General features: G+C 42.3%; 1 protein-coding gene across 1 annotated transcript in view; it reads right to left on the reverse strand.

Annotated features, from left to right (window-relative positions):
* LOC139664327 (unconventional myosin-IXAa-like) overlaps positions 1 to 17,500 on the reverse strand; it is a gene marked incomplete at its 5' end in the record, with an annotated part of 78,501 nt that overhangs the window by 32,608 nt on the left and 28,393 nt on the right. Inside the window, 3 exons of the mRNA XM_071543116.1 lie at positions 452 to 644; positions 3,925 to 4,066; positions 6,611 to 6,732. Coding sequence (XP_071399217.1) covers positions 452 to 644; positions 3,925 to 4,066; positions 6,611 to 6,732 — 457 coding nt within the window. The remainder of the gene's footprint in view (positions 1 to 451; positions 645 to 3,924; positions 4,067 to 6,610; positions 6,733 to 17,500) is intronic.

Here is a 17,500-nt window from a genome sequence, read left to right on the forward strand (position 1 = left end):
ACATCTAAATGGCCCTAGCCGTCTAGGCTAAATTAAGTTTAAATGGGGTTAAAAAGTGAAAGTTTATTAGATGTCTATACATAGACAAAATTATCCTGGACTATATGAGAGCTACGCATAGACGCAATGTTGAAATTACTTCTTGTGCTCAGATAATTATCTTGTAGGCTAGTCTACAGGACTTCTCTGGTGCATATTTTTGGTATTTACAGATGTTTATTCATTGTAATAATGTATTTACTGCTTGGTCTAAAATAGGTCTATACATAGCCGTAATGATCCTGGGCTATATGAGAGCTAAAGCAAAGACGCGACGTTGAAATCACGTCTTTTGCTCAGTGGGTGAGGTTTAGGGGTCAGGGGATAAATGTAAATCGATGGTAGGACTTCCCAAGTTTAACAACACAAATGTATGTGTGTGTGTGTGCGGAAACTATGTGTCTCCTCTCACCGGTTTTCTTGGTGTGTCTGCGGCCGGCCTCCCTGAAGGCCACCAGCGCCCTGAAGTAGGCGCGCAGCACCGCCCAGCGGAACGTGGCCACCGGGTCGATGCCCATCAGGCTGCAGATGAAGGCGTTCTTGCTGCTCTTCAGCAGGGCCACGATGTCGGGCCGCATGTGGTCCGTGTTCTTCTCCCGGAAGTCCTGGATGACGGGGGCACACACACACACACACACACACAGTATTTACTCCGTTATCCTATTGATCTATCTATCTATCTATCTATCTATCTCCTCCATTCCTAAGGCAATTGTTGCCATCAACCATCAAATATAGTCCACCTTATATTGTTGCACTTTGCATATTCTACTACTTGCACTTTTTTATACTCATTGCACTTTGCTAACTTGATGTTGTTTGCTATTACTTGCTGTTTATACTGTTTGTGTTGTTGTCGTATGTACAGTATGTTTCTCCCATGTTTTTTATGCTGCACCAGAATTGCCCTCCGGGGACAATAAAGATTTATTGAATATCTATCTATCTATCTATCTATCTATCTATCTATCTATCTATCTATCTATCTATCTATCTATCTATCTTCTCATTGAGCCTGTGTTTTAGCAGGCAGATAAAAAAAGAGTACTTGTTATGTGCATCATGATATTATAGACAAAACTACAATGGAAAATATGTATAATAAATGTATATGATTGATTTGGCATTTGACCGATAAAACATAAAGAAATTCACTATGAGAAGATGAAACCCACACAAGATTAGCTGTCCTCTAAGCTATTTATTGTCAAAATAAACAAAAGCAGATTTTTTTTTGCTCAAGTTGGGATTGAGACACGTGTGTTTGTTTGTTTTGTTAAACAGTGGAAAGGCCAGCTGACAGTGTACATGTGAGTGTACAAGCAGTGCTATTTAAGTGCAAAGGCTTTATTGCTGTTACAAAAAAACACAGAGTTAATCCCCGGGATTGGGGATTGTGAGAGGGAAATGTCTGTATCATGAACATCACGATCATAAAGGCATTGAGTTCAAAACCTTAACCAGAGAGAAAACCGCTCATGCAAACCGTAAATACATAATTCATTAAACACTTGTTTTCATATATCATATTTCCACACACATTTCACTCCCTTTTCATGAAATATTCCATGAAAACAAAACCACTGAGGTGGAGAAAATCTCTCTCTCTGTCTCACACACACACACACACACACACACACACTCACGTGCACACACATGTGCCTAAGTATACAAACTCACCCAGCTTCATACTTCTCTCCATCTATCCCATCTGGTTGTACGCAATTAAATGTTTCAACTGAAGCCATGCTACGATTACAGAGCTATGAATTATAAAGCCTCCAACATATTCTCTCTCTCTCTTTCTCTCTCTCTCAGCTTCATATGATGTGAGCCAGCTGGATGCTCGCTACCAAACCTTCCTCGGACACATTTCACGACTCTGGCTCCCGCTGCACGCTTCACACTAAACAACTCTTTGGCTCTCAGTAGATACGGGATACCTTTCCATATCCACGAGTATATCCAACTGTTATGGGCTTACACTACACACACAGTCAAACAACAATACGTTCGCCCCTTTCCAGCACATGTGCTTCTTATCAAAGCGCAGCTGGGAAGCGAACAGAGAATTAGATTTAGCTAGAAAAATAGGTCGATGGAACAACAAGTAGACTTGCTGCAGACTTGCAGAGTCTATAAAGGCTTAAGTGAAACAGATAAAACGACAAGTAACTAGTCCTTCATTTATAATTGAGGAGCGCCTCCCTTCATCAGGTTACACAACTTGAATTTTAGTTTTGTTACCGCAAGGATTATAAATGTTTACATGTTAGTCATTTATTTGATGCTCTTGATCCGAAGCGATTTAGAATGAGTGACACAGTAAAATAAGCTTAATTTCCATTAAATTAGATCACAAACATTACAAGCACCAGTAATGAGGAGTATAAATGTCAGAGCCATGGCACCCTGACAATATTCCTCTGAGCCTAGAATGATGATGAAGAGGAGAGGCGGTAAGAAAATAAATTAGAGACACAAGAGCTATGGAGAGAGGTTGATGTGTATTTTTTAAACTTCAAGATAAGAGCATATTAGAGTGAGTTTAAGAAGCAGGGGAAAGGATATGATTCAGTGAGCGAGGGTTTATCAGTTGAAAGCAGCAGTAAACCCCCAAATGAGCGACCGTAAAGCCGTCGGTTCGAATCCCTTGGAAAGAAAACAAATCTGATTCCAGTCCCTGTAACTGTAGCTAAGCATGATGGACTTGTCAGCACTCTTCACTGTAATTTACCTTCTCTGGTGTTCAAACCAGGTAAGAACACATGAAGAAACAGCTGAATATGAGCATCAGTTTGCCCTCACTTCATTTTGTTATGCTATGCCTTCCAAGCATGAGGAACTCTGGCAATCACGTTAACATCCTTATACCCATAAAACCTTGTGTTTTGGGGTCGTTTCATGTAGTTGGTTCGGGTTACATTCTCACTCCTAACAAACTGCATCACACTTCTCTTGGAAGACGACCAAGACTCACATTTTCTGTTGTCTCGGTGCTGTTATTTGATGCCAACTGAGTTCAAATGGCATCGTTCTCACCTGCCCAAACAACCCGAACCCAAGGAGTGAACGCTCCAGAGTTCAAATAAACTGCTCAAAACGTGCTTGGTGTGAACGCACCCTTAGGCTGACTTAGGGCTGGGCAATATATCGATATTATATCGATATCGTGATATGAGACTAGATATCGTCTTAGATTTTGGATATCGTAATATCGTGATATGGCATAAGTGTTGTCTTTTCCTGGTTTTAAAGGCTGCATTACAGTAAAGCGATGTCATTTTCTGAACTTACCAGACTGTTCTAGCTGTTCTATTATTGGCCTTTACCCACTTAGTCATTATATCCACATTACTGATGATTATTTATCAAAAATCTCATTGTGTAAATATTTTGTGAAAGCACCAATAGTCATCCCTACAATATTGTCGCAATATCGATATCGAGGTATTTGGTCAAAGATATTGTGGTATTTGATTTTGTCCATATCACCCAGCCCTACTTACAACTGAACATTTAGCACACTTCATAGAAAATACCGAGATATATATCGTGTATCGCCATTCAGCCTAAAAATACTGAGATATGATTTTTAGTCCATATCGCCCAGCCCTAGGCTGACTTGTGTATCTCAATGGGTCGAGCATGGCTCCAGCACTGCAAGGGTTAAGGGTTCGATTCCCACTGGAGCCACGCATATTAAAAATGTATGTACTCATGATACCGCTTAGATAAAAGCATCCACCAAATGGCTTATGTTGTGTTGTGACTAAGCTGATGTGGACATTGGTGCACGGAATCTCACATGCACACACACACACACACACACACACACACACACTTAACTGATGCACACATACACACCATGACTGTGCTGCTCACCTTGACTCCGTACTTGACTTTACCGGCGTAGTGGTGGATGATGAAGGCGGGCTCCATGACAGCAGGGAACTCGATGTAGCTGTTTCCTTCATGCTGACGCTTGAACTTGTCCAGCAAGGTCTGGTTGGAAGCCTGGGGGAAACTAGAAGAAGAGTTTCTAATTAGAGGAGGGATCAAAACCCACAGGGACAAAGAAAACTGAAATCTAAACTTCTGCAGTAACAAATCAACAAACCTCTGGCTTCAAACCTATACACAGCAAGATACATACCACACGCACACGTTAATTCAAGTGAATAAATATTACTCTTCCATCGCTAACACTCTCTGGTCATTTTGTGTCCATCCGAGAACGCATTCTGTCTATTTAACTGGGGAAGCCAAATGGCACAGGAGGAGGAGTGCCCCATAATGGATCAAACAAGCACTATATTGTATGTGCAGAGTCAATAGTGCAGGTGGAAAATACCTGATTAAATATTTTGGATGACTTTTTAAGAGGTTTTGAGGGTTAGTTTTATTGTATTTGTGTCATTACCTCCGCCAAGGAGGTTATGTTTTCGGTGCCGTTTGTTTGTTTGTTGGAAAAACTACTGGGCTGATTTTCATGAAACTTCGTGGAAGAACCCATTAAATTTTGGAGCGGATCGGATTCGACTCACGAAATTTGCATATCATAGCAGACTGGACTATTGGCCTTGGCGGAGGTCTGAGCTCTCCGAGTGCCCTTCTAGTTTAATAATGACTTTCTTTATTCTTACTTATTGATTATCTGAGCAAAAACTCTAATTCACATCTTTTTTTTGTCTTTTTCCTTTGTCTTCTCGAATTGAGCCTTGTTCAAGTGCATCTTGATTTTAGTTGCTGGTGAAGAAGAGAGTGCTTCTCATTCATTTTGCCCACCTAGATTCGAACTGGCACAAGCCCGTCTCTTGGCTACAGCTTGAAATGAAGTAACAGCGCTTCTATTCGCGTTCTCTACTGTAGTCTTCCCACCTCTGGTTAATGGCTCTGTCAGCACTTTCCTTCCACCCATTTACCACCGCTAACCTGTCAGCTGGCCAGATCAACAGTCCCTATGGGAGACTCCATACCATCTACCGTACACAAACTGCTCCTCCCCACACACCTCCACAGTACCCCCGCCCCCCCCTCCCCCTCCCCCTCCACCCCCACCCTCTCCCTCCAGAAACCTAATCCACTCCTCCAGAGGCCCTGAAGTCCTGTGAGCTTCGCTAACCGTGAATGATGAGATCTTCAACTGTCTTCCATTCCCGGGTAATCATTTAGCATGGAGCTCCTTCCTGCGGCAGGATAAATCCCATGAGAGCCTCCGTTCCCCCTTTTTTTATTCCCCTTTGACCCGAATGCTCACATAGTGATCCCCCCCCCCCCCTACACACACACATACACATACACACCAATTGGCCCATTCCAGACGTTATTAGATCCAGATGAATGCGTTACGCTAAGTGGCAAGCAGGATGACAGCTAACGTAGATAAATATGGTTATGTGTGTACAGCCTGATGTGTTTTTATGCGAGGGGGGGGGGGGGAGGTGGGGGAGCGCTGGATTTGATTTATGGAAGATCTAGCTGCAGAGGCAGCGCGCTGAACTGCAGGAGAAGAGCCTTTTAGAATAGAGAAACAGGGGAAAAACACACATCTGATCCAGAAATGCTAGCACAGGAATTAGCATGTTGTTAGCTTTTATGCTTTGGTAGAAGTCCCAGTGTTGGTATGAATCAAGCTCATGATGAAAGAGCCTATGCAGGGAGCAGTTTGTCTCTGGGCTTCACCAGCTGGGGGCCTGGCGCTCGTACATGACGCTCCTACAGGGTGATCCAAGGGTCATTTCACCGAAGGAGGCTACGATGAAATACGTTTAACTTTCCATGGCATTCTGACAAGATAAGGACCTAAATAATAAATATGTCAGAGAAAAATTGGAAACCTAGACAGGGAGTGAACTCCTAACTCTGGCAGCGTTTGCAGCACGCTCTATCTATCGAGCGACGCGGGACTACTGTTCTTTAAATACGTTAATTTTAAGGCATTTCTTAATATTCCCCTAGATATCACACTTCAACCCTTACATATCTTAATGCCCTGCCCTCCAGTTGGTGATCATCATAAGGCAAACAACCACCAATATAGAAAAAACTCAAGTATATTTTCAGAGTAGCATTCATTTAGTTTTCTTTAAAAGAACCTATCCCCATATAACTTCAGTTTGATACTACTTACTATGATACACACTATGGATTCATACATTTATATCAGCCGAAAAAGGTGAGTAAAATATATTCCATAAATAAACAGGTTGGTAAACTGATTTCAGGTGGGTTTACCCTCCACTACATCCATGAGTATATTACATAAACATGCAAGCTAATAGGGTGCCAGGTGGCACTTTACTGCACTACTCGATTGGGTCTTTAACTGCACATGAAAGAGCAACAATAACAGCCTGAAATTTCAAGAAGCAGTATCACCAAGTTAGCCAGGTAACTGTAAAAGAAAAAAGAATAAAATGTGTTGTTGTGGCAAAAGCACATCCATAACAAACAACAGTTTAATTTGGAAAATCACTTAAAAAAATACGTAATTCTTTCTTCAAAGTTATCTGGCTAACTGGCTTGTTTTTGTCTCAGACTGGGTGTTTAATATCAGCAGGTGGCGTACTTGCACTCCTCATCCAGCAGGTGGAAAAGCGCTGTGGGTTTCTTGCTGATGAGGTTGATGCAGCCGCTGTTGTCGATGTAGTCGATGGTGTGCCAGCTGATGCCCTCCGCCCGGTACTCCTCCTGCAGGGGAAACAGAGGCAGAGGGGAACTCGGGGTCAGAAAACACACTTGGAGAAACAAGTGACCCGAAACCAACTTTGGACTGGAGTCAAGTCAGAGCTGCTGAACATAAAAGGCAACACAGAGAGGACCAGACGGCTTGTTGATGCTGCGGATTACTTTTAACCTTTATGCAGATAAGACTGAGTGAACACACTTTCTCAGCAATGTTTCTTCTTCACATTCATATATACGAACACACATTCACACCTGGGAGCTGCCCAGTACAACCAGCCATCCACAGTTTGACACTGACCAGCTACAGTGGAGCAGTTTGGGGGTAAAGTGCCTTGCTCAACGGCATTTCAAATGGTATTTACAAGGCCGTCATTTGCTCACTTTCTGACAACCAACTTAAACTCTCGACTGACAAATTGGCACACAGACTATTATGAAATCAACAAATACAGTGCAGCGTACTTGGGCCAGAATCTACCGTACTGGTGGATACTATACTTGGCATCAGAATAAAAAGTCCAGGTAATGTTTTTCCAGCGCTAACAAACCTTACAATGAAAACACCTGGCATGCTTGGTGGTTAGTCAGTAAAACCATGATTGGTGGGTGAGGTCTAAATGCCCCAGGGGGCCAATGACGGCTGAGGTATATGACCCTTGTCGTCTTAATACCCCTATGGGAGAAGCCAGTGAGGATCGCCAGCTAGAATCCCTGAGCCAGCTGGGGAAAAAAGTGAGAGAAAAGTAGGTGGGGAAAGTAAAGGAGTAACGCTCTCTTCACTCCCTCCACAGCCACAGCACTTGAGCAAGGCATGTAAACACCACACTGCTCCAGGAGACCTGCTCCGTCGCCAACAGTAAAAGACTGTAATTGTACTGGGCAGTTCCCAGGTTGGAGTGTGTGTTAATATGAATGTGAAGCAGGGCAGTGCTGGAAAAGAGGGTGCACATTTAGCAATCCCTCCCTGGATAAATACAAAACTCTAGACGCTGAAATTTTACGGTTGGCACCAACAAAAAAAGCACCGTTGGAACGTAGGGCTAGGAGATTTAGCGGAGCAAAAATTGAATAAATTGCGGTACTTTGCATCAGGTAACTAAGTAAAAACAGACATAATACAACCAGCAGGCATTGGGATTCCTAACAAAGTGTCTTCTTTTATTTTTCAAATTAACTAAATGGAAGCCCGATACTAGACGACCCACCCAAACTCTTGTGTGTGTGTGTGTGTGTGTGTGCTTTATGTGTGTATGAATGTACCAGTTTGTGTGTGAATGTGTATATGTCTGTGTGTTAGTGTATTTACCTCTCTATGTGTGTGTGTTGGTACTTGCTCTTACAGTGCAGATGTACTTCTAATGTGTTAACAAAGGGAAAAAATGTAAAATATTGTAACAATCAGTTGAAATGCCAATGGAACCCATGTACTGTAATTATGGAAATGAATTTGCAATTAAGCGTTGAAAGCAGTGTTGGAGCATGTTTTCATTATGTGACATGTCTGCCCTCTCTTCCTCTTTTGGGCGGCTGAATCACAGGCGAGGCATTCAGAACATGTGGCGTGTTTGGTTTTGTTCCGAGGTCGCACCGGATCACGCAAAATGAAAACAGAGCCGTACAAAAAAAAAAAAAAAAAAAAAAAGTTACATGCCTGTGTTTTCATTTTTATCTCATCAAGCGCTGACCAGTGGCTGACTCATAACAGAAATCTTTATTTGAGTGTGTGAGAGTGTGTGAACGTGTGTGTGTGGGAGAGAGAGAGAGAGAGAGAGAGACAAATGCAGATAGATAGATAAATACATAAATAGACACACTCATCGGCCACTTTATTAGGTATACTGACACATTTACATAAACAGCTCAGTCCACCAGACAGCGAGCCACAAGGCGGTGACTCCGTATATAAAGCATGCAGACGGGCTTTGACTAAATGTTAGAATGAGCAAGCGGCTTTGAACGCGGTTTGAGCGCTGGTGCCAGATGCACCGGTTGCAGCATCTCAGAAACAGCCGCCCTTCTGGGATTTTCACTGGAATTTACCAAGAGTTTGCCGAGAATGAAGCGATAAACAAAACGCATCCGGTCAGCAGCAGTTGGTGAGGGCGGTTGGAGGAAAATGGCTAGACTTGTTCAAGCTAACAACAGCTCAGGACAACAATGATGTGCAGAAGGGCACAAAACCCATCAGTCCAGAAGACCATGCTGGGAGTCACTTAAGGCTGGGCGATATGGTTGAAATCAATATCATGATAATCATAAGGATTTTTCTTGATATCAGTATATATCACGATATGGTTCATGTATGCAAAATCACATTAAATAATCAAATTAATGTTCATCTCATTGAACCGAATGGTAATGTTAGGTGTGATGTCAAACAAAACAGAAATATTCAAATAATATTAAGTATTTTAATAAGTAAAACTTGCTTGTTATCATCAATTTAGACAGCAGAAATGTGTGTCACGATATCAAAATATCTTCATATCATCACGATATGATTCCACTGAAAGATGATAAACGATAATATTGAATTATCGCCCAGCCCTAGTGTCACTCCTGTCAACTAAGAACAAGAAGATGAAGCGACATGTGATCACAACAACTGGACGAATGAAGAGTGGAAACATGTTGCCTAGTCCGGCGAATCTTGGTTTCTGTTTTAATAAACTGTCATTTACAGCATGAATACATGGATTCATCCTGCCTGGTGTCAACAGTACAGGCTGGTAGTGCTGGTGTAATGGTGTAAGGAATGTTTTCTGGTACTAATACTACTAATTGAGTACTAATTGAGCATCATTTGAAACGCTGTCAAGGCTGTCAGAACAATTTCAATATTAGAATTTCAGCTGAATGTCAAAAAATCATAAATTTTAGTCCCAACCTCCCCATCGAATGCGTCAAAAACTGCATTTATGTTGTTGTTGTTTTTTTTTTTACACCCAATTGAGCTAAACGCATCACTGCTCCTCCTCATACCTTGACTCCATAGACTCACATTCTCTGTCGCTTTCGCAATCTCTTGTTTTTAGCACACACACACTTGCTTGCTAGCGGCATCACGGCAGAAAACACCCAGACTGATGAGGAGATCACTATACTCCACTAACTCCTCCTCCAAGCGATGTTTGGAAGATATTTAGATTCCCTTCAGTAAAAGGCAAAACTAAGCACAACCTCTACGGTACTAAAATCGTTCAAGAAACTGAATAACGGAAAAACCGCAAGCTGTCAATCAACTCATCAGAGAAGCTCTATCAGTTTAGAACGTATTGCCTGTTTACTGCCCCATGCTTTCATGTGTCAATGTAAATTTTTGCATTAATATCACAATTTAAGTCGAGTTTGACTCACTTAAAGGAATAGTTCAGTATTTTGAACCCTACTAATAGGGATCATGATGGAAAACATGGTATTTGGGCCCAGGGTTCAAAATACTGAACTATTCCTTTAAGTCAACAGTCAAATTAAATTTTTTTTTAGGGGAAATTGCCAGGCCTACTGCTGACCAGGTGCATCCCCTCTTGGCCACAGTCTATCCCTAAAACACGCCATCGTCCCAAGACGGTTCCAGGAACATGACAGCGACTTGTGCTCAGATCTCGGCCCAGTAGATGCCTTTCGGATGAAGTGGAACGGGATGTTTTGAGCCGAGGAATCTGCAGGACGCGATGCTATCGGGCCAGCGTGGACCGAGATCCATGTGACACATTTCCAACACCTTATTGAATCCAGGCCTTCGAAGAATTCAGGCTGTTTCTGGAACCAAAATGGCAGCCTACCCCCGGTCCGAGTGTACATGCATAGCTGAATCAGTTTCATCTTTTAAATAACACACTTTCATAGACAGGCGTTTATGTGAATCGTTCCTTATACTTGTATCTCCATTTTATGTTTGATTTTGTAATTGTGTTTGTCATTTTATTACTTTTTTTTTTTACTTATTTATTACTGTCTCTTTTGGGGACAACTTGTATTGTCTGGGCATTCGTGTGGTTTGGCACACACAGCTCCATCTGTTTTTAGTTGTATCTGTTCGTCTCTTGTATTACCTTTTATTCCCATGTTTTATTTATTTATTCTTTTTTATTTTATTTGCTTTTTTATTTGCTATCTGCTTTACTTAATTTATGTAATTGTGGTAATTTTACATTACATTCTCTTTGGGTTTTACTGTATGTAAAGCCCTTCGTAAACATTGTTTTTAGAAAAGTGCTACACAAATAGTTATTATTATTAGAGAGAGAGAGAGAGAGAGAGAGAGAGAGAGAGAGAGAGAGAGAGAGAGAGAGAGAGAGAGAGAGAGACAATAATAGAGACAGGTCAGGATTTGCAGCACTCTACTGTCCATTAGTCAGCTCTCTATCTGTTCTCTGCCGCGTAACGCAGTACAGCATTGTGCTTGGCCCAATGCCCTGGTATGGAGGTGAGGGAGTGTGTGTGTGTGTGTGTGTGTGTGTGTGTGTGTGTGTGTGTGTGTGTGTGTGTGTGTGTGTGTGTGTGTGTGTGCACAATAACTACATCTCTCTCTCCTCCTATCTCTACTTCTTCATCTTTCTTTGTATTCCTCCCTCCCTACCTACCTCCCTCTCTCCTTCCATCATGCCCGGCTGTCTTCTTTTGTTATGACAGCGGAGTGTTTTTATCGAGCAGAAAAGGGAGGAACTGTGCTGCAGTAAAGGCAGCAGGTCGTCGAGGTGTGTGTGTGGTTTCAAAAGCATGGAGAGAAAAGAGACAGAGGCAGATATGACGAGGGGGAGAAGAGACGCACACACTGTCTTGTCGATCGGCGAGCTCTGCATGTGGAAAAGAGAGGGATTGGGACTGTGCGGACCAGCATGACTCACAACGAACGGTGACGTCAAGCAGCAAGTTGGACCGGGTTATCGGAATAAAGGGGCAGAGAGTTCGGAAAATCTGCGTCAAAAAAGGACGGCTGCACTTTTCACGATCTATGAAACATAAACTGTCACTTTATCGATACGACCGTAAAGCTTCAGAGAGGGCCCCAGCTGCCGGACTGTTAAATAAACTCAAGAGAAACCAGCAGAGAGCAGGAGTCTCCCTCTGGTATCCGATCGAAGGTAGAGCTGGCTGGAGTTTTTTTTGTGTTTTTTTTTCAGTGTGATACCTTGCGATACCGTGTTTGCCTAAGGCGGTGGCGGTCGTGTGTTTTCGCACTTTGATAAATCGTTCTCACGCCGAAAAACAAATCAAGCAGCAATTGGCATGGGAGTGTAAACACTGGACTCGACCCCCCCCCATCCCACCCGCCCACCCCACCACTGAAGGTTGCAGTTGGTGCGGTCCTATTAGCTTTGGCCACTGTTCCAAATGTAAACACACACACACACACACACACACACACTGCTGATAAGACCAACTGATTGGCTGGAGGGGGGGGTTGGAATCAGATTAACTTTCCTGTGAAGAGGCAGCAGTTCAGGTTCGTTCACACAACCAACAATTTCTTATTCAACTTATTTTGTCCTTCATTCACCATATTATGCATTTAATGCACCGGCCCAACTGAATACATCACTTCCTGAAGCTCTTGTCATCATAAATAAGCACATTATCAAACCGTCACTGATAGTGGCCAACGTCTGCTGAGGACTTCTCTTATTTCAGTTTCTCTATTGCTGCTTCAGTTAACCAGTTATTAGTTAACCAATTCAGTTAACCATTCTTAGCATTCCCCATTGAAAACAGTATGTAGAATAGGGCTGGGCGATATGGACAAAAGCAAATATCACAATATTTTTGACCAAATACCTCGATATCGATATTGCGACAATACTGTAGGGATGACTATTGGTGCTTTCACAAAATATTTACACAATGAGACTTTTGATAAATAATCATCAGTAATGTGGATATAATGACTAAGTGGGTAAAGGCAAATAATAGAACAGCTAGAACAGTCTGGTAAGTTCAGAAAATGACATCACTTTACTGTAATGCAGCCTTTAAAACCAGGAAAAGACAACACTTATGCCATATCACGATTAGGGCTGCAACTAACGATTATTTTCATTGTCGATTAATCTGTCGATTATTTTCTCGATTAATCGATTAGTTGTTTGGTCTATAAAATGTCAGAAAATGGTGAAAAATGTGGATCAGTGTTTCCCAAAGCCCAAGATGACGTCCTCAAATGTCTTGTTTTGTCCACAACCCAAAGATATTCAGTTTACTGTCATAGAGGAGTAAAGAAACCAGAAAATATTCACATTTAAGAAGCTGGAATCAGAGAATCTTGACTTATTTTTCTTAAAAAATTACTTAAACCGATTAATCGATTATCAAAATAGTTGGCGATTAATTTAATAGTTGACAACTAATCGATTAATCGTTGCAGCTCTAATCACGATATTACGATATCCAAAATCTAAGACGATATCTAGTCTCATATCACGATATCGATATAATATCGATATATTGCCCAGCCCTAATGTAGAACTAGCTAAAATAAGTTTTTATAGAAGCAGAGGGACAAATCCTTGTTTGTTGTTGTACGACATGTTGCAGTGTCACCTCTGTGTTCAGTATTTAGTTTGCTACAGTGATGCTGAGATGATGCAAGCTAGCTCATACAATCTACTACACATAAACGTATGTGTTAGCATGTGTCATTATGAAGCAAATAAATACTTCACAAAGAGGTGAAACCGATACTTATCTTCACATTGTACTACAGCAAGAGCTTATTAAAGCCATAAAGTTTCCATATCTCTGAAAGGTAACTGAGTGCAGGCTGATCCTAGGTCAGCAGTTACAGGCTAACTGTGCATCCAACAGCGGGATAGACAAGGTGTGGAGAGCTTTCCCTCCATCTGACGTCAGAGTGAGGGGAGAGGGGGCCGTGGACCGCTTTATTCAAACAAACACAAATCAGTTGAGATCTGGCAACCCCCCGGTTAAAGAAGCAGCGAGCAACCTGCCTCAGAGGAGCCGGCACTCAGCTCCACCTCAACTGTTGTCCTGTCAAATAAACTCAAGACCCGCCGAGAGCCGAAGGTTTGGAGGACCCCAGTGATTAAAGGATAATAAACGTGAACTCCGCTGAAACAATATCAGGCGCGGCCCTGTGGGGGCGAGCACCTCAGCAGCACTTTGACACCTATTAGCTGAACATAACACAGGAACAGGACTTCGAGTGAAGAGTTCAGTCCAATAGGAGATTTCCATCATTTGGAAAACTGGCAACTATTCTTACAAAATGATTGACAGCGCAAAAATAAAACAAATGACTGTACTTTCTAACTTAGGACTATAGTAGGTAACTGTGGTTGACTGTGGAGTCAAAGTCTTGCCTTGTTTTTAACATTTTTTGGTTGCCCAATTATTTCAAGGATTTTTTTCTGAGTGGGTTTCTTACACGTGTGTCAGCATAAAACAAATTAATGATGGTCAGCTTTTTGTGGAGACAAAAAAGCACAAACAACCTCCATGATGATGAGTGTGTGTATGTGAGGTTATTTCCAGAAACTACTTCAAGATCTGTCCATGATATATCCAATGTTTCAAAGAAGAGAGAAGAAGAGATGTTTTTTATATCAGATACTCTTTCACCTACTCCAACTACATAAGCCATAAACATACACAAAAAATAACTTGTCTACCTTCTCTCTGTCTCTTATTTACTCACCTTTTCCAGCATAAATGTCCATTCTAAAGACAGAAATATATTTTACACCTATTGCTCGGGCATTGTGACTCCTTACTTTTGGTTTTCTTGTAATGTTTGTGATCTAGGAATTTAATCTGTTGAACTGATTTTAAATTCATCTGGGTAACAACTTCTCACTTCATCAGCCTGACCTCTAAATGTAAAAGCAAAGCCGCACCACATTTAACTCTTGCAGATTTCAGATTTACAGTAGCACACAACCTGTTTGTTAGTACATGTTACATCCTGCAGAGTGTGTATGTGTGTGTGCGTGTGTATATGTGTGTGTGTGTGTGTGTGTGTGTGTGTGTGTGTACTCCCAGGGCCTGAAGGCTAACTGTCAGAAACAGATAACAGGACCATTAGCGCAGACTGAGTGGCAGTATCTGATCGTCATTGAGAGTGAAGGGACATTACTGCACTTGTTTAACAAAACACTGCTCTTTTTTTTTTCACTCCATCCTGCCCCCCCCCCAAGCAATGGGCCCGCCTGCTAAGTTGCCACAGCCAATCAGAGTCCAGCGAGAGCGAGACGAGAGCTGACAGCTACTGCGACACACTCCAGCTGATTGGGTCTCATTAACAAAAAAAATCTCTCTCTCTCTCTCTCTCTCTCTCTCCCTTTTTCAATTCACAATGCTCCCTCACTTGATCTCTGGATATGAAGTGGAAAACACACACACACACACACACACACACACACACACACACACACACACACACACACACAGAATATTAAGTGGTTTGGCAGTTGGCATCTGAATAAATGAGTATAATGAATACATAATATAGCTGGCCGGGGATTAGTGTTTCAGTAATAGTCCTTTTGAGAGAGAGAGACAGGGAGAGAGAGAGAGAGAGAGAGAGAGAGAGAGAGAGGCTAGTTATATTATGATGCCGATATGGCTGAAGCCTCTCTGATCAGCACAGTGGCCATAGCAAGGAGACATGGATGGAGTGGGTAAGAGAGAGGAAAGAGAGAAAGCGAATATAATAAACTAAAACCAAAACAAAGAAGCCGTCAAGCCCAGTCAGGAAAAGCAAACACACAAAACACAATTACCTGTAAAAGCGCCTGGCCTAGCTGAAACTGACTACTATTCCTGCACACTCACTCACTCACTCACTCACTCACTCGCTCACCCGCTCACCCGGCCGGCCGGTCAGCCTCGCCTGTTCATTCAGCACTTCTGCTCTGACCTTGTCCTTTAATGGATGTGTGTGTGCCCAGCCTGGCTACATAATTACAGCTGCTCGTCCTGTAATGTCAGGGGGAAACGTGGCCGGCCAAAGCACAGAGCGATCGTACGAGGGAATATTCAACTCGCCAACTCGCTGACGGCCGGCATAAATGACAGGTTTGACAATGTCAGTCTTGTGCCAGCGGGCTGAAGAGTAAAGGGCTGTAAAGTGTTGGGGTTTGTGCTTCCTATGTTATGTCAAATTGATATTCATGTTTTAGAAGCAGCCTGGCATTGGTGCAATGTATGTCTTTGGTGACTTCTCTTTGGTATCCTAAAACACTTTCAATTTCTGGGTCCATTTTGTTTTCTCGACAGGAGAAACTTTCGCTCCGCCACCGCTATTGTTTTTGTATCGCCACTGCTCTCTCCATCTACACTGAAAATCCACAGCTGAAATGCTCAGGCACGTATCTGGGGGATTGTCTAAAGTCATTATGGAGGAAATCACTAACTGAATTAGAAGTACAGCAGGTAAGGACGGTTGAGGGCCGGTTGAGGGAAAATGGGTATAACAAAAAAGTAAATTACAACACTTCATCACAAAATAACTCCTTGAATTCACTGAACATGACAGATTGATAATACATTCAGTAACAGTGTTACTGAATGCATCCAGGGTGGAACTTACTAGGTAAGGAACTAGAAAAATTTAGATGTCCCCCCCAAAAAATAGAAACAAAATCCACTGGACTTAAAATAGAGAGTCCGAGAGGCTTCTCAGATGAGTGGTCATGGTCAAACGTTTTCAACTCTTCATTTTAAATCCAGTGGATTTCGGTTCTATTTATTTTTGGACATCTTACTACCTGGATGACTGAAGTGAATATCTACAGATATAGAAGCATAAATGCGGCTGTTATAGGTCTGTTCATTGCAGCGGATGCAGCTAGCACAGCAGTGCTAAAAAGATGCTCATACTGTAGGAAGTGCTGCTCATGGCTGCTATTGCTGAACACCCATTGAAAGCCAGTTTGAAGAATGGTGCTCTGTCTGCTAAAAGCTGAAATACTTTTATCCTCTAGTGTTCAGTGCTCTGTCTGCTAAAAGCTGAAATACTTTTATCCTCTAATGTTTGGCGCTCTGTCTGCTAAAAGCTGAAATACTTTTATCCTCTAATGTTTGGTGCTCTGTCTGCTTAAAAACACGCTCAGCTCTCAGTAGTTTCTGGAACATGCAACAGCCAGTCAGAAAAACAAGCAGCACACTGACCTTCCCACTTCAGTCAGAGCAGCAAAGCCGCCCCTCATGTTCATGTGTAGGCTGAAAACTTGACTTTTCAACAACTACCTCACATCCTCCTCCTCCTCACACTGAATCACATCAACCCTCTCCTCCTCTCACTCTAATTGCTCTCAACAAACTCCCTTCTATTTCTGTCCTCTGCTCTCATTTGTATTTCTTTTCCCGGCACTTCTCTTGCATTATTATTATTATTCTAGACGTCAAACACATATTGTCACAGACCCTTGCACTCCAACCTTAGAGCTGTTGCTTGTAACGTTGGTGATCAAGGAATTTAAGCTTATTCTAGTGTTGCATTCATTGTAAGTCACTCCGGTTAAGAACTTCATTCTAACCTGCCAACAATGTGATTGTTGGTGTAAGCCAGTGTTGCAGACAGAGGCTCCCAGTGGGCAGGCGGCCTAAATCCGCTCCACATGCAGCACTTCATGACATAACACTAATCTAGCACACGGTGGAACAACATGTATTGTTCAAATCACAGCGCCGTCAGAAGGAGGGATGATGTAACGCTGGATGACAGGTTCCTCTGACTTTTTACATAAGACAGGTGCAAATGTGCGGTTCGTTACACAACACTCATTCTGAAATCATTAGTGATGACAGGGCC

The sequence above is a fragment of the Centroberyx affinis genome, unplaced genomic scaffold (genome assembly GCF_046629955.1).
Source record: "Centroberyx affinis isolate AG114_WGS23_722 - 3 ecotype Tasmania unplaced genomic scaffold, CSIRO-AGI_Caff_v1 ptg004226l_1, whole genome shotgun sequence".
NCBI classification, from domain to species: Eukaryota; Metazoa; Chordata; class Actinopteri; order Beryciformes; family Berycidae; genus Centroberyx; species Centroberyx affinis.